Here is a 22117-nt window from a genome sequence, read left to right on the forward strand (position 1 = left end):
AGGAATAGGGTATGATGCATTATTGGCACACTGTACAGATTTCCCAACGGGAGGTGCACTAACTGAAGCAAACAAATCTTTGCGAGATGTAATATGCCTAGAAGCACCACTGTTAAAGAACCAAGTGTTAGCATCCTCTGTAGAGCTAGGTGCTCTATCAGCCCAAGAGATGTCATAACTGCAAGTGTAAAAACAATAGTCCCTGTCTACAACAAAGGATGCGGACTCACTAGCAGTGGAAGGAGAAGTAGAAACAGACATTCCTGACTCCTTCTTCTCTTTGGCAATGCGCTTCTTGCACTTAGTGATATAGTGGCCTGGCTTCTTACAATAATGACATTTTCCCTTTTTAGCTTGCGTCTCCCCTTGTTTCTGATTCTGTGATGTGCCAGAAGTACCAGAACTCTGTGGAGCATTTTTACCTTGCTGTTTTTGCCTTTCTGTCTTGCCACAAAAGCCTGCTCAGAGATTATAGCATCCACACCACTATTTTTCCTTGTTTGCTCCTCCTCTAGAAGCAAAATAACCAGCTCAATAAAAGTGAGTGGGTGCTCGGCAATCCTCATGTTGAGCTTCAAGGCAGTATGAAAAGACAAGTACGAAGGAGGTAAGGAATTCAAGGTGGTGGATATCAGCTGTGCGTCCGAAAGGTACTCATCTACATTCATGAGCTGCTCTCGCAAGTCCTGAATCTTATTCAAGTGATCCTGCATAGAATCACCCTCATTCATCTTCAAAGTCTCTAATTCTTTCTTCAAGAAAGAGATTCGAGTCTCATTCTTTCCTGCAAATATATGCTCCAAAGTCAGCCATGCATCTCGTGAAGAAGATACTGAACGAATATGAGGGATGATGGACCGCTGAACTGCCATAGCAATCAGCGACAAGGCCTGTGCATCACGTGTATCCCAAGCTTTTTGAGTTGCAGTTCTTGGAGGAAGTGGCTGAGGTGGAGCGGGCTGAGGTCCCCGTTGTCCACGTGCCCCTTGAGGAGGAGGAGTAACGGGAGCTACAACTCCCGGTCGAGTTTCCTCTCCACTGACATAATCCCATAAATTCTTAGCCACTAATACATTCTTCATCATAAATGACCATAGTGAATAATTATTTCCATCCAATCTGTCTTCTTTGGATACATACGTAAATACATCACCTCCCTGATTTTCCATGATGACAAATTTCCAAAGACAAATGAGCAATGTCAAAGCAGTAAGGACTAGAAATCTGCAAATTTCCAGAAATTGCAGCAAGCACACTTCTACAATTAATGTGCAAGGGTGTACTCTGTCAGAAAAACTGTCTCTAATGCATGCTTCCCAAGGTGCAAACAGTGCTCAGCAACACTGTAATGCCAAAATCGCCAAAATTTCTTGCCTCAAATGTGTTCAAAACCTGACGTACTGACAGGCTGTTGTTGACCACTGAGCGTGGTGCTGGCGGGTGACACGCGGAGCAGCAGTAGACGTGGCAGGTACAAGCGGCGCCTCCAGCGGACAGGTGGCGGCGTCTCCTTTATGAGCCAAGGATGCTGGCAGTGGTGAGCTGCGCGCTGCCGGGTACAGGCGGCGCTGAGGGCGTCTGTAGGTGGTGCGCAGGGCTGAGACGGCGACGTGTGCAGATGGTCCTCTGGGCAGAGGAGGCGTCTGGAGCTGGCGACCTGGGGCTGAACTGGCGGGGGCTGCAGAACTGGCGTGGGCTGCAGAAGGACATGCTGGTGCACTGCCAGTTGGGGGCGGACCTGCAGGCGGTGCAGGTGGCTGCACTAATGGTGGAGATTGCAGGTCTGAATGGCCAGCAGTTGGGGCAGCAGTTGACAAAGCTGGAGCTGACCAAGAGCTCAGCGAATTCGGGTGCTGCTGGTACAGGAGTGAACAGGGCGAGAGGCTGAGCTGAACCTGAGCTGAATCCCTGCTCTGATACCAAATGTGAGGGGGTGATAGGATCGAGGTGCAGCTGAGAGTGCAGTAGACAGTGTGAGAGTGAGAGAGACAGAGTGAAGCACGACACCCAATCCAATAGACTGAAAGAGTGTAACATGAAAGTACAAAGTACAACCCTTAAACCTTAGGGTTGTAGGGGGTGTTCACACCCGAACACGGTAAGTGCCCATAAATGTGAAACATAAGCACATAAGTACATACGAAAATAAGACTATGAGTTTGGGGGAAAAAACCTCTCCTACCGAGAGTAAAAAGTGCCCCAGTGTCCTGCTGATCACCGACACTCCCATATGAGCGTAGGCGTAAGTGAGGCGTGAGTCAAATACCCAACAAAGCTAATCTATCTTGGAACCTAATTCACTTGAGTTACAATCTCTTCTCTCTATCATGTATCGGTTCTATGATTTGCGTCCACCATAGCTAACTAACTCTAGATCCGTGTTTCTCAACAAAACATAGGCTGTGGAGCCTCTCGGATAGATAGTCAAGAGATGGGAGCCCCCACTAATGGTACCAAAGGCCTTCTTCCAGACAGTCACCTTCATACATAGGCTGTGGAGCCTCTCAGATAGATTCTCTAGACTCGCCCTAGAGTCATCTTGGCAGCTTGCAGCACAAGGTGATATGGAGTGCTGGTATGCCTAGACTAGCACATAGTTACAGCTACATGACCTGTAGATGGACCACCTCCCACCCCCACATACATATTGGACTCCCCTTTCCTAGAGTTGGGCTAGAGTGAGCTCAACGAGATGATTCTGATGGACATAATTCAGCTACACACTGCTTGTACATGGCCTCATTCGGAAATTTTCAAGGGGATTCACTTCATCAGATTATGTCATAGAGGATTTGATCTGTCCAACATAACAAGCATGATGTATCTTGTAGATAGTAAGAGAGCTAAGCGCTCTTGTATACTTTCTTTCTTTCTTATGTAGGCTGAGCTACCACATGCTGCAAACTCAAGAGATGATGCATGTCTCACCCTCAGAACTGATTTAACCTTTACAAGATCATGGTTGGTGGCTTTACATTAGTCAGTTGATGCATTGTTGTATGGGCGGAATATCGGAATATCTTGCTAGGGGGGATGATGCATATGCTTGATCATGATCCATATCGTGTGCAGTTGATATCTTGGACCTTTTAAATCCGATGACATTGGTGAGGCTTTCACTTGCCATCCTCCTACTTGAGGTGGTAGTGTTCTTTTTACTCTTTTTGTCTTTCAATATGTAACTGTCTATAGTTTTTCACCTTTTATGTAATTCTCACCAGTAAGAGAAAGCAATAGAGTAGAGAAGTGAATGTATGCATGTGTACATGTGTGGTAGCAAATCCGATGAGTTTGCCGATTACGATACCCTGCAGAGCCATCATATTGATTATTCAGTTAAACCTAACAGTAGAAAGTACTGCTAGGCTTATTCTTACTCCCACCCACACCAATAACTGTGCAGTATAGCTTTTGGCTGCAATAACATCAGATGTTTAGATAGCCATATATCTTGGGAAGGATGCTATCACACGGATATTGACTTGGCAGTGTGAAATAAACTATTTCCAGAAAAGATAATGCCAAGCCTGGCTTGATGCTTGCCATCTCTTAGGACTGCAGACCAGCCAGACAGAAGTGACATGAGCTGTGCAGGAAAAGTGAAGGCAGCTCCCCTGTGTTATTGGAATGGTCTACCTCCATACTCACCATCTCTTAGAAACAAAATTGTTGTAAGCTCTGCAGACAGCATGACTGGCACAACTCTCAGAAGGGAGAAAGAGTCTAGAGCAACTGGAACTTGTGCCAAGTTGCAGGTGTCACATCAGATGCCTCCGAGCTGTTGTATCTGCAGCTTAGCCAGTTAAATTTCAGTGCACCTTCAGACTCTTGCATTTTGATTCTCACATGTTTTGCCACCTCTGTGCTACAGTATTCACCTGCCAATATCCCTACATGATATCTGTGCTAGGGCATACTAGTTCCTCACTAGCTCCACCACTATGCCTCATACCTCATTTCCAATATGCTGTGTGAAAGCCAGATGGATTGCTCCACACTGTGTCAACAAAGGGAGGGGCTACTGGGGGGCTTGGAGACTGAGGAGGATAGATGCTTTTCTTAGGATCTAGGACTCTAGCACTTTCTTTCATTTTGATCCACACATAGTGTCTCATTATAAGCCTCCTAATTGGTTATGCACTCAGGCCTTGCATTAGATTTCTTTTCTTTGATTTATAATTGTGACATTTGGAAGTCCTTTATAGGGCTAATCTTGTACCTTGCCTCGTGATAATTTGTTCCCAGGGGATTTATTGACATGATTTTCTTTTCTTTGAAAACAAAAGAGCTATGTGGATTGCATCAACCTTTTAACCACACTATTCACCTTCACGATAGTGTGAAATATCAATATCTACCATGTTAACATCAACGTCTCAGCTCTGCTAGTTTGGTATCCTGTATTCTTGCAGTGGTAAGTCATCATCAGTTGTGCCATGTCATGCAGGCTCACATCTAGTATACCCCTTTGATTGTCTGTTCTAATTTTTGAATGGTGATTTTGTTTAGTAATGCAGATTTATTTTCTCTCGAAAAGAAAAAAGAAGGTAGCAATGGCTTTTGGTTCTGAACATTTGCAATGCATGATTGAGCCCTCTTATATGCTTTTGCACAAGCAATAATCGAACTCATGTTATATTGACACTTTTGTTAAATTACACAGATAAGCGGATGCTGGAGAAAGTGCACTTTATTCCAGTCTCGAATGGCACTCGTCTGTGCCCGGCAAATAGGATTTTTGTGCGGCTTGAAATGAACCTGGCTCCATTTATTTTCCAAATTCCCTCCTCTTATTTATCATTTGTAAACATACTTTCTGAACTTGGGATGCAAGAATCACCATCATTTGAAAGTATGCGGAAACTGCTTCTAGAGATGCAAGATGCCTGTGGATATCAACGTCTTAACCCAAACGAGCTTCGTGCAGTGTTTGAAATATTAAATTTCCTCTCTGAATGGGATAATCAGTCTCATAGAGTAGCTGATAGGGCAGTTGTGCCAGATGAAGCAGGCAGATTGGTAAATGCAGGAGCCTGTGTGTACATAGATGCAGCTGGAAGTGCAATGATAAGTAAGATTGACACTTCAAGGTTGAGATTTGTGCATCCTCATTTGTCAGAGCATCTGTGCCTCCGATTTGGTGTTCATAAGTTATCTGAAGTTGTCGAAGAGGTACTTTTCTCTAGCAAGTTATTTTGAGAGCCTCATGATTGCTTTTACTTCTCATTCCATGCACCTAGAGATCTAGAACTGTAACTTCTTAATGGATGGGCACAATGGATTGCTTTTTCAACATTTTCTATGGAGAGCACCATACCAAAGGCATCTTCATTTCGTAGGCAAAGCAGCATGTACAAATACCCTTTCTTTAGGAGTTGGTTTTTGTTACTGTTTTCTGCGGATTTTATTCGAGCCTGTAAAAGCTATCACGAACCTGGATAGGAAATGCTTGTGGAGGATACATCTCTAGTATTAGGTGAACCTGAGTGACTAGAATTTTGAGTAATAAAAACTCACATACTCTGAGAACTACTTTGGAACTGTTGCAGAATCAGAAATTGTAGTATATGTCCAAGTATTATTGCTGATTGAAAACAAGGGAGGGTATCAGGGCATGCAGTTTACCTGGAGGCTTTAGTTAACTGTCTAGGATTATCCAAAGCATTGTGAATCCTCCCAAGTCTGCATATCAACTCAACATTTGCTTCACAATTATCTATCCCAGTGCATGCCATCTGACAGAATTCCTTGAGTTGTATGAACGGCATATGTTATATATTGATATGGGGGAATGTGCTCACAGGTCTGAATTGACGAATGAGCTCGCTGTGAATAGTGGCGTGTAGGGAGGAGGGGCGAGGTCCATTTTCTGGCAGCCAGGGACAACCGCAAGCCTGCTGCGCAAGTAGTAGCAGTGGAGGAGAAGAAAACGTCCTGGATAGGATGGGACTCAGAAACGCGCACCTTCTAACGACAGCTCCACTGACGGCAGCTCTCCTGGAAGATAATGCAAATGCCATGTTCATCCAGACGCAGACGGACTGATTCCTACCTGACAGAACAATTTCACATGGCTGTGTGAAATCAACAGATACTGTGATTCATGTCATGCAAAAAGTCCTAAAAAATGAAGAGGAACTTGCGAAGTTTCCTCAGGGCAACATTGTTGTCTTTTGGATAAAGTTAGTAGAATACTGGTTTGGGCCACTTGTCCGCCTTCAGGATTGCCTCATCAACCCTACCATCAACCACAACACTTGCTGGCCAACTGCCACTGCCGCGAACTCCCTGTTCCTACTGTGGCCTCCTCTATCCCACCACAGCCTCCCCCTTGGCTCACAGCAATCGCCCTGCCTACCATGCCTCAACTTGCTTTGCCCGCACTCTCTCCTTGCTTTGCAGCCATGGACACTTCCTCAGCCTCCTCATCCACCCTTGCAGCCTTCGTAAGATTCCTTGCACAAGCAACCTCATCTCCGCTTCGCCCGCACAACCTCAATAGGCAAACCAATGGCTATACCCTGTGCCAACAGACCACAAAGCACCCGCACCACCAACACATGGAGCTAGCGTATTGCCTGAGATTGCAGCTGGTCCTCCACCATCCCCAAGGGGTTGCAGTGCAGCCCCCCACATACACTTGGTTGATGCCTTCCCACCAATCCGCTTTGCTCCGGACACAGAGTTGGCACTTAGGGAGAGTGTTAGCCCTAGAAGCATCATCCTTGGCCTGTAGAATGGTTGGAGATTGTTTGCCATCCACAGTCTTAAGGACTCCATCTAGTTTGCTCTTATTGGCACCTTGGTCAGGATCATGCGAGTGGTGTCCCTTGGATAGGGATGCTTCAGACTCCAGTTCAGCTCACCCGAGCAGATGGAGGTAGCGCTCGCTACCAGCCTGCTTGATGTTTGGACCTCAGTAGCATACTTTGACAGATGGATCGAGGGCTGAGACTATTCCTTGCTTGGAGATGGCACTGCCATCACCATCTCTTTTCCTGGCCTTGATGAGTATTTTATGCCATACCTTTCTGAGATTGGTAGTGCATTCGGCCAAATCATACAGAGGGATAGGACTTTTACTGACACAGTCTTAGAACGCCCACACAGATACCCTTCGGTCCGAGTGATAATGCCCACAAATTCTTTGCACTGCCTTCCCCAGAGTATTAGGATTCCCTCCATTCATGGGGGCTTTCTTATCCAGCTAGTCTCTTATACAGGCCTCCCTGGTCAGTGCTTTGCTTGCAAGATGATTGGACATCTTGCAGCTGAATGCCCCAGGACACGCCGATGTCAGAACTCCTTCAGGGATGAGGGAGGTGGTAGACTTGAGATGTGTTAGAGGAGTGATGTAGAGCGCCATAGATAGCACAAGGCTAGACAGAGGAGGAGACAACGCCACCGAAGAGAGCGCGTTGTTGAGAGGCAGGGGCACGAGGGCCTAGAGCCGAGATAGTGGAGAGTGATTTGGGACCTTAGGCCATCAAGCCCATGCAGAGCCATTACAGCCCTTCCACTGCTCCCATAAACGCTCCTCTAGATGCCCTAGAGCTAGAGGTCCCACAGTCATTGATAGAGGTAGCATTGCAGATGGATGTGATTCAAACAGCCTAGAAGGTAGCAACACTAGTGGCTTCTTAGGAGTTACAACAGGCTACAGATACGCCAGAGTCCCGCAGACCATCGTCTCATCAGGTCGAGCTTTGCGAGCTTAGCCCATCTCAGATACCCGATACACAGCAGGCACGGGAGGCCGTGATGGCCTAGCACAATGAGTAGGAGGTAGAGGACTTAGATGACTACTCTGAGGACTTTCCCCCATTACACTCCGCAGCAGAGATAGCGGAGAGGACACATGATCGGGTATATACTAGGAGGCAGCAGAGGCAGGCATGGGAGCCTATCATGAGGACATGTATTTTTGAAACCTCACTTAACATGTGGATTAATTTTTAATCACATGATTTGGTAAAGGTTGCACATGTGAGATGCAACTGGGGTTAAAGTAAATCACGGGATGTCAAAGGCAAAAGTTGCTTTAAGTTATGCCGCACAAGTACTTGGTAGTATCCGGTGCCAGTTGTTGGCCCAGGTCATCCGTTTGGCCATAACTTAATTACAGTAGCAAACAATTAGTGCAAATCTGAAAATATAAATTTACCTATTGATCTTGGACAATGCACATCGGATTAGCCCCAGAATTGGCACCCCTTTTGGTATTTCTTTAGCTTTATTGAAGAAGAAGTCAATTTACAATGGGATTCTCCCTCCCCCCATGCTGTGATGATTAGGTGGGCTCAAGGCACCTGATTGCAAGCCAAAGCTGTGGACTAGGACTAGTGCTGATTTTTACTCTCAGCTGAGAAATTACAGCAATATGTCTTCATACAGTGAGATGGACTCAAGCAATGATGATATCTCTCAGTATGAATGTTCACATGTGAATGAAGGAATTGCAATGCCTGACCTTGGACAAGGCTCAGATTATGGACATCAGGCTGAAAATGTTGTTGTTAGGCAAGATGCACGGCCTTCAGGGCATAAGGAGGTTGATGACTAGCAAAGTGAAGAGGAATTTGATGACCAGTTCAAGAATTGTATGTGGACAACAGCAAATTTCTTTGTTGAATTGGCAAAGGATCCTCAATTTACCCGCTTTTTGAATGCTCCAAAGAAGGACAGCAAAGGCAAGAAGAAGAAGACGTCTTTTACACCTTCGGGACAGCAAGATGCACCAAAGATAATGCCAATCCTTTATTTGAAGCTCCCAAAGATGCTAATGAAATAAAACAGTTGATACCTATGGGGCAAGGAATACAAATGCAAGGCCATTGCAAAAGTGCCAATCCAATGGATTTTGGAGAGCCTAGTGTGCATACTATGATGGGGCAGCCAAGATATTTTGGTGGAACCATGATTTTTCATGCTATAGTTGGACAAGGACCGCATATGCAAATGTATGGCATAAATCCCTATGGTATGCAGCAACCAATGCATGGTGTGCAAGGCCAAATGTATTCGCATATGGCTGGAAATATACAAAGCCCTATGTATGGCAGCATTGGCTTGATGCTTGGGGCACAATGTAGCATGTTTGGTATTGCATCTGCACCCGTGAATGCTTATGGGGCTCAAGGAATGAATGTTGGTCATGCAAATGCTTCGTTTGGTGTTGGTTTTGATATAAATTCAGCAAATGCATCCTTTTTTCAGCAGCCAGTGTATGACAACTTGACACCCAAAGGGGCACCAAAAGACTATGATGAGGGTGAAAAAGGAGTGAAGTTTGAGTCCTTCAGTGTTGTATAAGATAGGCTGAAAGCTTTGACTTTCATTTAGCAATTTGATGCAACCTATTTAAGGGGGGAACTTCACAAAGTCCTCAAATATTTGAAAGGCAGTCACTTTCTTGAAAGGAAATGCATTACAGTGGTGGTCCACTCTTTTGATGCAAGGTAGAGCACCGTCAACGTCGGTACAATTTAAGCAAATGTTCGCATCGAATTGGTTGACAAGTACCTTTGAGGCGGACATCATGAGAGCTTGGAATAAGTTGGATGCTAAGGAATGTAGGAATTTGGAGCAATATAATAAGAAGTTTTGGGATCCATTGCTGCCTATTACTTCTTATTGCCTCGTACCCCTTCACGAGCAAGTGGAAAAATATGTTCGTGGACTGCCCAAAGGAATTAGGGTTTTTTGTATTAAATCCACCATGTCTAGCATGTCTCAGCTTATAGAGATTGCTACTACAGCTGATGCTGTGTTGCGTGGGAAGGATTCGAGCTTTCTAGAGAGTGGGGAGAAGCCGAATAAAAAGTTGTTTAAGGCTGAGAAAGGGGCAGATCTGAAAATTAGCTTGAAAAGAGGCCAAAACAACAAAGAAAGGGCTCGAAAACATTGGCACAATGTAGGAAATTGATGGCTGCAAATAAATGTTTTATTTGTGAACAGAAAGGTCACATTGCAAGGGCCTATCCCAATAGGCGGCAAGCTGGAAAATCAAAAAATTAGGGAGATTCTAAAGGAAAGAAGCCTAAAACATCAGTGGGATTGGTGCTGGATGTTGTTTGTCATTAGCCCAATGATGATGCTACTGAGTTGTGGAGAGCATGGGACAAATTTAGGGATCAACATGCATCGATTTTCTTTAATAATGGTGCATGAGCTAACTTTATCTTTGTTGATATGGCCGCTCGTCTAGGCATCAGGGAGGATGAGATGGGACCCACAGGGGAAGTTGAAATGTGTTAACTCTCAAACGAACAAGGTGGAAAATTGGGAAAATCTAAAGCAGAAGACAGAGCAAAGGCGAAAGCGGAATGGAGAACGAAGGCACGCCAAGAAAACTCAGAAAACATAAGAAGTGTAAAAAATTCCTAAATCAAGAAAAGGTGCCTAAGAAAAAGCACAAGTCAATACTTTTATAAAAGAGCGCAAGGCGATTGTGATTTATTTTAAGAGCGCCAGGCTCTGACTCGTATAAATTGTAAAAATAGATGGGTGGTAGCTATGGCCGGTGATGTAAAAAGGGGATGACTGTCCAAATGGAATTTAGGGCTTTGTATATAAAGTTCAAAAGATGAATGAGAGCTCATTCTTTAGTGTGTGGCAAAGTGGACTCTTCTTATTCTCTCCTTCTTTTCTCTTTGCTTGCTTGTGTGTGCTTGAGGGAGGGAGTGTGAGAGTGTGAGGGAGCGAGTGTGTGAGGGTGAGGGTCAAGGAGGTGAAGCTCTCCACCATCCTCTCTTTTCTCTTCTCTTCTCTTATCTTCTCTTCTCTTGTTTCATGCGTGGCTTTGGAGGATGGAGCTTGGAGGTGGAGGCTTGAGGATACTTGAGCTTGCATCAAGAATTGTGGAGCTATCGGAGTGCTTGAGAGAGGAAGCAACTCAATTGGGCATTAAGGTAAGCTCACTACACTCATAGAGAGGGATAATGCATCGGCTATGTGAGAGATAGCCATTAGTGCTCGCTTGAAATGCTTGAACAATAAGCGGTCTGTGGGTCTTGGCAGTAGAGCTTGCGCTCGTCTCTACATTTTGGTGCCATTGCCGGGACCAATAGATTCAGGCTTGAGCGTTTGTGCGCTTCAAATCGAGCATCAAAGTAAGGATTTCAACTCCGAATTGGAGCTTGAGACAGATAGGAGGTTTTGGGTTTTAATCCGTGCTACAAGTAAGTATTTCTAGTTTTTGATGATTGGTTGAGTAGGAGAAATCTATTCAGTACCGTGCTTTTGATTTTTGTTGCATTTAGAGTAGGATAGATAGGAGAAATCAAAGAGGGAAGCTTGAAGTTCACTACTGTAAAACAGTCTTGAACAGGGTAATAACAGGTGAAAATGAAAACAAAAGAGTGCTCAGATGTGTCAGAGTCGAAGGTCGAGTGATTGAAAAGGCTTAAGGTGTAGGCCAGTGAGGGCTTAAGGTCTTGGGTGACCAGGAAAAAACTCATTTATAGTTCTAGCTTTGAGAGAGAGAGAGAGAGAGAGAGAGAGAGAGAGAGAGTATATTAACGTCTCTAAAAGGCCAATGTGGCCTATGAGACCAAAGCTATACATACAATGATGGTGTGTTTCTCATCTGGAACGAGAAAAAAGAAGAAAAACATGCCTATAAGACTGAAAAGGAAATGAAATAGTGTCCTATAAAAGGGAAGCATGTCAGTGATCTGAAAGTGAGAGTAGAGAAAGAAAAACTCTCCATCAATGATATGTCTGTTCTCTAGGGAGGTGTATCTTTGCATGGCTGAGGCGTCTCGGCATCTGTCTCATGTGGCGCTCAATGATGGCTTTAATTTGTCTGTGGTGTGGATGTCTAGGCCTTCGCCCGGGTGGACGTGGGCGCCTAGACCGGCTAAGTGCCGCTGCTCTATCCAAAGGGACACCTACAGAAGATGAGGTCCAATGATGATGTACTCCTGTAGGCTGTGTGGCAATAGTAGTGGTATCTGCCATACTCTGTCGTGTATCAGTGAAAAAGTCAGTGACTGCTCTCTGTCTATGTGAGCCGAGCTGTGGGGGCCTCCTACTCCGTAGAATTGTTATGGAAAAAGGACTCCTTGCTTGCAGGCATTTCATGGATTTCCTAGTCGCATGCATGTACCCCTAAACGCATGGGTGGTGGGGCTATTTTGGTTGCCGAAACTCATATGCTGGCACTCCGTTGGTCTCTTTTTCGTGCCATGTGCTTAGATCATCACCCGTGGGTTTTTATAGCTCGTTATTTTCTTGAGGATCACGGGCTTGTGCATGGTAATACCCAAATTCGGAGCTCTTGGTGGCATGTTCTTAATGTAGACTCTCGGTTTTCTAGTCCTTCGTCCTCCCTGTTTGCTCATTTGGTATGTTCTTGGAAATTGGTTCTCCAAAAGGCTCGGTGGCATCCAGCGGAGGACCGCTTAGCTACTAACTCTTTTCAATTGGAATTGTTGGGAGTCTCGCGATTACTTTCTTGGGAAGGCAAACATGAGCTCAGACCGAAATTTAACTGCATGGCACGTTTGGGCTTGACTTCAATTGCAGATGCCACCCTTGCCAGTCGCAATGTGTTGATATCGTTTCGTACAGCCAGGAGGCTTTTCAGGATCCCTCGTGGATACCGTGATTTATGGGGATAGCTTTTGATGGGGCTCCAGAGCAGACAACCCTTTCGTGCCCTTGCTCCAGATCATCCCTGGCAGGACTGGGACCTTGCAGGCAGGCTGAATTTGGAAAAGGCCTCAGCTAACTAGGTGTATCATCTTCTGATTAAAGATCATCAATGGCTGGTTACTAAAGCTAATATGGTATGGGGATTGCGTAGATCTCAGTCATGGTGGAAGGTAACTGTGATGGAGGGCTGGTTGAACAAGACACCTTTCAAATGCAAGGTCTTTCTTTGGAGGGTGATGATTGGTGGTCTTCCTCTTGCTTCAGCCCTTTCCAAGCGTCGAATCTCCAACGGCAATTGTTTCTTTTGCACCATCAATGTGGAATCGGCCCGTCATCGATTTATTTCTTGCCCTCTCGCTAAGAAAATCTGGTCACTCTTCTTAGTGGTTTGGCGAGCAGTGGTTGGTTTCTTGCTAAGCCCTTTTGATTGGGTTTTTGTTCGGCCCAAATACCCCACACCGGTACAGTCGCATATGAAGATCTTGTTTCACTTTCTCAAATACTGGGGCTGTTGGCACAATTGGACCATTCGGAATGCTTTTATTTTTTATTCAGCCTCTAATGTTTAGGGACATATTGCTAGGCTTAAAGGGCTCTTGCTTTGGCAGATAGATCTTATTTGGCACTGTGACTTACTCTCTCGGGAGGACTTACTTCCCTAGCATATGGCAATTTCCTCTACGTCTTTGCCATGACTTTTGTAACTTTTTTTGTCGTTTAGTACTTTATAAATATAACATCCATTACGAGAGAGAGAGAGAGAGAGAGAGAGAGAGAGAGAGAGAGAGAGAGAGAGAGAGAGTATATTAACGTCTCTAAAAGGCCAATGTGGCCTATGAGACCAAAACAGCACATACAATGATGATGGTGTGTTTCTCATCTAGAACGAGAAGAAAGATGAAGAACATGCCTATAAGACTGAAAAGGAAATGAAATGAAATGAAATAGTGTCCCATAAAGGGAAACATGTCAGTGATCTGAAAGTGAGAGTAGAGAAAGGAAAACTCTCCATCAATGATATGTCTGTTCTCTAGGGAAGTGTATCTCTGCATAGCTAAGGCGTCTTGGCATCTGTCTCCTGTGGCGCTCAATGATGGCTTTAATTTGTCTGTGGTGTGGATGTCTAGGCCTTCGTCCGGGTGGACGTGGGCGCCTAGACCGGCTAAGTGCCACTGCTCTATCCAAAGGGACACCTACAGAAGATGAGGTCCAATGATGATGTATTCCTGTAGGCTGTGTGGCAGTAGTAGTGGTATCTGCCATACTCTGTCGTGTATCCATGAAAAAGTCAGTGACTGCTCTCTGTCTATGTGAGCCGAGCTGTGGGGGCCTCCTACTCCGTAGAATTGTTGCTCTGCGCCTCTGGAGCTCCAAGAGGAAAAATCCCAAGCATCTCTGATCCTCATACTGCATGATCCGTCTCAGGGGTCCAAAACCCTCTCGAAACAGACAGTGGTATCTACCTCGTATGTCGTAATATACAGTGCATCGGCAGATGTAGTGTTCCTCTGTCTCTGGCTCTCTGTCGCATAGTGGGCATATGCGTTCTTCTGTCTGTATACCCTCCCATCTGCCTGTCTCAATCCTCAGGTGGTGGGATGAGGTGCGGATCTGACCAATAGCTGTGCGTAGTCCATGAGGCAGCTGTGTGTCCATGTAATTGGGTCGGGTGATGAAACCATCCTCAGATACCTGGAGGAAGTGGGTCTGGTAGTGTGCCATCCTCGTGCCATGGGGCGAGGGGGGTCGGATCCAGGTCTTCTCCGTATCTAACTTCAGTATGTCTGCTCTGATCACATGGTTTAGCTCTGATCGGCTTAGGTCAAGTGTAGGGCAATCCAGGCTATAGTCAAAGGGGGGTAGTCTGTCAATCTGCAGACCATGTAGACGCATCCATGTGCTCATCAAATCGAGAGAGAGAGAGAGAGAGAGAGAGAGAGAGAGAGAGAGAGAGAGAGAGAGAGAGAGAGAGAGAGAGAGAGAGAGAGAGAACTTGCAGGTCCAGGTCTGCATCAAATCGATCGGAGCATATCGGGACTTTTAGTGACATTCAGGTATGGAAAGCCCTTGGCCTACACTCCTCCATGATTCGTGGAAGTTTTGGTAGCTACTAGCAACATCTATCTTTCGAGTTTTGGGCAAATAAGTGATCAACACATGTTTCGGCTGGCGAGATCGGACGCCTTGCACAGTGTCCGATTCCCAGAGTTTGACCAAGCGACTTATTTGATTTCTAGAGCCGGACCGAGTGACCTGTCCGATTCTCAAAGTCCGAGTACTTGGATAAAGCTATGTGGTCCGATCGGACACCCTGTTCAATTTTGAAAATCGGACAACCCATAATCGGACAAACAGCTCGTCCGATTAGATGCTCGACCCTTTTGATTGCGACGCTCGGATGCACAAAAATCGGACCACTAGGACTCGGACCGTCCGATCGTGACGATTGGACCACAGAGTCGACCAGCCCATCTTGTCTGATTCCATAATCGGACCATCCAGAATTAGGCGCCCCAAAATTGGACGTTCGATTCCTAGGATCGGATTCCCAGAATTGGATACACGAAGATCGGACACATGACAATCGGATTGGCAGAATCGGACCAGCTTCAGTTACTGATCGGATGCACATTGTCCGATAGTGACAATCCGACCCGAATTTGTCTGATCCCCAGAATCGGGCACTGGTAAATCAGACGTCCAGTTTTCAAAATCGGACACCGGTAAATGGGACACAGCCTAAGTGAGAGAATCTGGAAAAGTGACAAACCCCAGCTAACGAGAAGCGTGACGTGTGCTGAAAGAACTCATCGAACACCTCACATGTAGTTACAAACGTAGAGATTGTGGTTGAACGGTCTGAAAGGGTGTTTGGTGTTGTGGGTTGATTGCAAATTCCAACTTGATACTGACCAAGCCAAATGAGATAGTGTAGGAACTAAACACATGACCCTGTTAAGGCAACCTGTGGACATGAGCACTGGAGCTACGTGCGCTTTATTTTTTCACTCACTTTGAATTCCACCACTCGAAGCTCAATTATGGAAAGCTAAAAGCTTGATTTCGCACAGTGCATAGAAAAAAACACGAATGCACACCCATGCATAGGATGAGGGTAAGTTGAGGGCTAATTGTAAGTAACAAGGAACACGTCTGGACCTAAGGACTTGAAGGAACCCACCAATAAGAGAAGACTCAAAGACATAGAAGGGAGATTGAGTCCCCAAAGAGTAGGACCAAGCAAAGGACACAGCTTGAAATCTGAACGCAATACGGGCATGCAATAGCGCGGAAGTGGATCTACCCGGCCTTATCAATTTGATCGATAACTTGGCAGAACAGGAGGTCCTAGATATGGAAGGAGATAGTTTAGGCTATAGGAGCAACGAGGAGCTTAACCTGGGAGACTTTCCTAAGGTTGTGCACCAGTTAGTGAACCAATACGATGCTCAAACACGGCTAGAACACCGCGATAGATCGGTAGAGGACATCATAGCAAACCTAGAGGAGGAGAGGAAGCTGGCCCGCAGGGCTCTACAAAGCCTAGCCGTGTACAACTAGGACCAATAAACTAGGAACTTACGCCAGAGTTTAGAAATGTGAGAGATCCAGAGAGTGCTAGCCCTAGCAGGTAGGAATTGGTCAAAGAGCGAGAGAGCGCTAGAAGAAGATTTTACACTGAGCGAGCTTCTGACAAAGCGGTTGCTAGATAATACGGCCGCAGAACGAAGTGCTTCAGCATTGGCAACATCGCTACTTACAGGGTTAGGAGTCAACCAAGGCTCTAAGAGCCAATCGAAAATCCCTCTGGTAGCAAAATAGCTGGACAAATATAAAGCTATTGACAACCCATACAGCTTTGTGGAACAGTTCGAGCAGGTCTGCGAGGCCAACAGCCTCACTGATCCTACTCAGCGCTCCCAAGCCTTCAGACTGTGCTTAGGCGATAAGGGTCGGACCTGGTACACGAATCTAGACGTTGCAAAGCGTACCGATTTCAATGGCTTGAAAAATCTCTTCATTAAGAGATTTTCCGAACCTGTATTCTCCGATAACCTGCTAGTGTGACTTATGAACGTCAAGTAGAAAGTGAGGATATTCAAGATTACGTGACCCACGTGAGGAGCCTCTTCAAGAGAATCCCCATGGGTGAGAGACCAACTGTAAGGGTGGTATCCATTGTATTCGTCAACGGAATAGGAAGCGAGGAGCTCTACAAAGCCTTGGCCGGCAACTCAAGCTTGTAGTGAGACGCACTGGCAAGGGTCTTTGAAGAAGCTATTAGAGTGGATGACCAACTTAAGGAAAGAAGCTCCAGAGGCTCAAATCAAGAAGAGTCCAGTGCCAGGAGCTCTGAGAGAGTCTTAGCACCAAGTAAGAGAGTAGACTCAAGCACTCAGGACAAAGGGAAGGACACTCAGTAGGGACAAGAGCTACCTAAGATTAGGATGGGCATAGTCAAATTACAGGAGATGAGACGGCCAATGCGCCCACACGTCCAATGTGTGCACTGTGGCGGAAACCACTTGCCAGGACCCTAGGTCACAACCTTGTGCTAATTGTGGTAGGTTTGGTCATGACACCATGCATTGTCGATTACCTCAGAGGCCCCTGTACTGGCTGCCTTACAATCAACCCCACCTTGCTAACAGGCCACCAAACTTCTTTGGAAGGGGAGCCCCATTGGCTCTTCCAACACTGAATGACGCTAAATCGACCATCCCTAGGATGGAAATAAATCCTAGACCACCTGGACCCTACGTGACCGATCCATCAAGTGATACTCCAGTCCACTATATGGATGAGCCAAGAAACGATGAGCCGTATGTAAGCCCATACGTGTCATACGATGAGGAAGGCAATGCTATCCTCATGGACTATAGACCAATACCAGTGATGGCGTTGGGAAGAGGGAGAGGTAGGGGCCTAGGAGGGCAAGCCCAAGAGCCAGTTGGACTTGCGGTCACCCATGACATATCTCTTTGCGTTGTCCCGAGAGGGAGCAGGCAAACAAAGATTAGGCTGACTTGAGATGCAATGAGTGTGGAATCACTCATCTCTTTGTCGAGTGCCCTAGGTGGAGACCATTCTCTAGTTCAGCAAACGAGCCATTGGTTCCATTGGGGTTGTTCGGTGTCGAGACACTCGACGGGGAGGCCACACCTATTCCGTTGCATGTCATGACCGGTGCACAAACCCTAAGCTCCATCCCACTAGCATGCGCACAATGCACCACATGACAATGGCGCACACCCACACGTAATGCACAACCGAAGGTCCCCCCACCAGCATAAGCGACTCCATCATCCATGCAATGTGCTCCATACCACAGGTGTCTTAGCCCACTCACTAATCAGATTGGAGTAGAGAGGGATTATTATGATGGTTGGAATAGCATGGAAAGGCCATTGATCATGATGATAGCACGTATGATTAGGAGAAAGCCCATTGTAGTATCTTCCCATTTGCAGCTTTGAGGACTAAGCTAATTGAAGCACGAAGGGTTTGTAATGAAGTAAATAAGGCCAATGATAGGCTAAAAGCCTATGTAATAATATTAGAGGGCTAGGGCTTAGGGTTTGCTATAAATAGGAAGCCCTAGCCAAAATTAGGAGCCGTTTGCCATTTGGACATATTAGTCATGTAAGTTTTCTTGGTATCATTGTCAGAGCAAAGCTAGGGGCAGCACCTATAGTTACGGAGGCACTATTTAGGGCAGTGAGCTTTTGGCACAGACTATGGAAACTTCCACGCTATAGATACTCTAGATTGGCACTAGCCTCATCTAGACAACTAGCAATAGGAGGCGAGAAAAATTGTTGGTTTTCACAGATGACTATTTGGATGAGGCTACATGGTTTGGATATTGACTGTGTTCCACCTTTGGATTATAGCCGTGACTGCCCTACACTTTCCCTCAGCCGGATTAGAGTTGAACCAGGTGATCAGAGCTGATATCTTGTGTATTGAGATAGCAAGGACATGGATCCATCCACCACTCCCTCTAGGATCGAGGATGGAGTTCTACAGGAGTCATATCTTGTGTCTCTCTGATGATGGTTTCACTATTCGGCTAGCATATATGGACACCCATCTCCCATAGCGTATGGGTTGCTATCGGACAGATTCGCATCTCCTCACATAGGGTTTAGACGGAGACAGACATATGGACAAATACCCTAGTAGAGGATAGGACTTGCCAGCTTTGTGGTCGAGAGTCTGAGACAGAGGAGTACTACATGTGCAGATGCACAATATACTATGACATACGAGGACGGTACCACTGCCTCCTCTGGGATGGATTTGGACTGCTTCGTCGCATCATGGAGTACGAGGACCAAGGTCTCTTCCTCATGGAGCTCGAGAGGCGCTGAACTGCACTACTGCGAGAGAGGAGGTCAGCTCACCCAGAGGGACACACACAGAGAGCAGTGACAAACTTCTTCTACAGAGCCGACCCTATTGACACTACCAGCCTAGTAGAGACAGAGCCACCCCGCCAGACACCTTACAGGCCACATCGTGGAGTCACATTGGATAGAGCCATTTCCCTTCGTCGAGCACAACGACCCCGTCTACCAAGACCACATCCAAGGAGGCTACACCATAGTCGGATTAGAGCCATTATCATGAGACACCGTAGACTCACCACCAGACATATCAGTGAAGCAGCTAGGGACCGCATCATAGCTGAGATCATGTGCAGATCTTGAGTGTGAGAGAGGACGGCAGGATTGAAGCTCAGCACAGAAAACAGTAGACAGTAGAGAGTGAAGCACAACACTCAATGCAATAGTCTGAAAGAGTGTAAACTGAAAGTACAAGGTACAACCCTTAATCCTTACGGTTGTAGGGGGGTGTACCCGAACATGGTAAGTGCCCATAAGTGTGTGTCATAAGCACATACGAAATAATACCATAAGTTTGGGGGAAAAAATCTCTCCTACCGAGAGTAAAAAGTGTCCCAGTGTCCTACTGATCATCGACACTCCTATATGAGCGTAGGCATAAGTGAGGCGTGAGTGAAATACCCAACAAACCCCCCTGGAGTGAAGAGTCATCAAGAGTACAAGGATCATCCGCCACCAAAGGAGATTAAATTTAAAGCATGGTGAAATGCTTCAAATTTCTCACGAGAAAGAGCTTTGGTGAAGATGTCTGCCACATTTTTGGTGGTAGGACAATAGATAAGGCTGATATCACCTACATGTAGCCTCTCTCTGACAAAGTGATAATGTATCTCAATGTGTTTCGTGCGTGTAGGAAACACTGGGTTCCGTGCCACTGCAATGGCACTCTGACTGTCAGTGAACAAAGGAGTAGGCTCCGTAACAGATACATCCAGATCAGCAAGCAAGCGTCTAATCCATACGCATTCAACTGTGGTAGTGAAAGCTGCCTTGTATTCAGCTTCACATGACGATGTGGCAACAGTGGACTGTTTCTTGCCAAGCTAAGATATGCAAGACGAGCCAAGAAAGAAAGAATTGCCACTAGTGGAGTGACGTGAATCATAGTCACCAACCCAATGAGAATCACTGTAAGCATGTAATTGCAGTGGTCCCCCCTTGGCATAACGCAATCCAAGAGATCTAGTACCCTGCAAGTAATGGAAGACATGCTTAACAGCTTGCCAATGTGACATGCGTGGCTGATGCATATATCTGCTCAGGGCTGAAACTGCAAACTGTATGTCTGGCCTAGTGTTGCATAAGTAAATAAGACATCTAACTGCTGGAGCATATGTGTGTATTTCAAACAAATCACTGTCATCATGTAATGACAGTTTAAGTCCAAGTTCCATTGGTGTACAAACTGGCTTGCAATCTTGTAAGCCAAACTTCTCAAGAAGTTTACCAATGTATCTTGACTGCGATAACTCAATACCTCTAGCATTATGTATAAACTGAATGCCCAAGTAATAATGCAAAGATCCCAAGTCTGACATGTCAAAAGTTTGCTGCAAATTTTGTTTAAATGCTGAAATCTGATCAGCATGTGTCCATGTAAGCAAGAGATCATCAACATAAAGACAAATGATCAGCATGGATTCCCCCTCTTTACATACGTAAAGGGTAGACTCAGATGAGCTGTTTATGAACCCTTGGCTTAGCAAGAAAGCATCTATCTTTGCATACCAAGCTCTAGGAGCTTGTTTTAAACCATACAAAGCTTTTTTCAGCTTGCAGACCAAGTGTTCCAAGCCCTCAACTGCAAAACCAATGGGCTGTTGTACATATACTTCCTCATGAAGTTCCCCATGTAAAAATGCAGTTTTAATATCCAACTGATGCACAGACCATCCATAATGAGCAGCTAAAGCAACCATAGACCTGATGGTCGTCATATGGGAAGTAGGAGTAAATGTCTCCTCATAGTCAATGCCTTTTTTCTGTGCATAGCCTTTAGCTACAAGCCTTGCCTTGTATTTGTCAATGGATCCATTTGCATTCTGTTTCAGCTTGTAGACCCATTTTATTCCAATGGCTTTCTTCCCAAATGGCAAAGACACCAAATCCCATGTTTGATTCTTAGTGATAGAATCCAATTCAGCTTTCATTGCTGCCATCCAATGTACACTCTGTTGTGCATCTTCAAAACATTCAGGCTCCTCATCACCAAAGGTGCTTGCTACCATAACGAACTCCATGGTATGTGCAGTATCATGCATACGAGCTTGCCTTCTAGTACGACCAGCCATGGGTGCATCCAAATGACTATCTTTCATAGTCTGTAAATACCATCTAGGCATTTGTCTTGCCTCCTGACTATGCATAAGCTCTTGCTGAATTTCAGTTTCAATACTTTGCTGAATTTCAGTTTCAGCACTTTGCTGAATATTCAGATCAGCCAATGGCTGATTTTTTGTATTTTCCAAAGGAATAGCTGGCTGAACATTGAGTTCACTTGTTGAAACTCGAGCTGAATCATCAAATGTAATGGGCAGCAGCCCTTCAAATACATCACGGGCAGCCTAATATGTATCTAAACCAGCCAGGGGCAATTCTGATTTTTCATCAAATAGTACATCCCTGCTGACAAACACCTTTTTAGAAATAGGATCATAGAGTCTGTAGTCTTTGCTCTCATTGCTATATCCCATAAAAATGCATTTAACAGCCTTGTTATCCAATTTTTTCCTGAGTACCTTTGGAATATGTGCATATGCAAGGCACCCAAAGGTATGAAAGTGTCCAATAGTAGGTTTCCGGGTATTCCAAGCCTCAAAATGTATAATTTTCTTCAATGCTTTGGCGGGGCATTTGTTCAAAATATGGCAAGCACACATGATGGCTTCCATCCAGAAACTGTGAGACAAGCTCTTTGCCTTCAGTATACATCTGGCCATCTCCATGAGTGACCGATTCTTTCTCTCTGCAACCCCATGCTGCTGTGGAGTATAAGCAGTAGTGTATTGATGGACAATGCCCTTTTGCTTCAAAAAAAAATTCAGCATAGA

The 22117-nt window shown here is 45.5% G+C and overlaps 1 protein-coding gene across 2 annotated transcripts in view; it reads left to right on the forward strand.

The window, feature by feature from the left end:
• Nucleotides 1-22117, forward strand: part of LOC148010054 (Zinc finger, C3HC4 type (RING finger) family protein) — a 204293-nt gene that overhangs the window by 118535 nt on the left and 63641 nt on the right. For both annotated transcript variants that reach the window (XM_087672510.1, XM_087672511.1), the window contains one exon: nucleotides 4664-5172. In XM_087672510.1, the coding sequence (XP_087528636.1) occupies nucleotides 4664-5172 (509 nt within the window). The remainder of the gene's footprint in view (nucleotides 1-4663; nucleotides 5173-22117) is intronic.

This window comes from Lygodium microphyllum, chromosome 30 (assembly GCF_053477565.2).
Source record: "Lygodium microphyllum isolate KBCC chromosome 30, Lygodium_microphyllum_v1.1.10, whole genome shotgun sequence".
In the NCBI taxonomy this organism is placed as follows: Eukaryota; Viridiplantae; Streptophyta; class Polypodiopsida; order Schizaeales; family Lygodiaceae; genus Lygodium; species Lygodium microphyllum.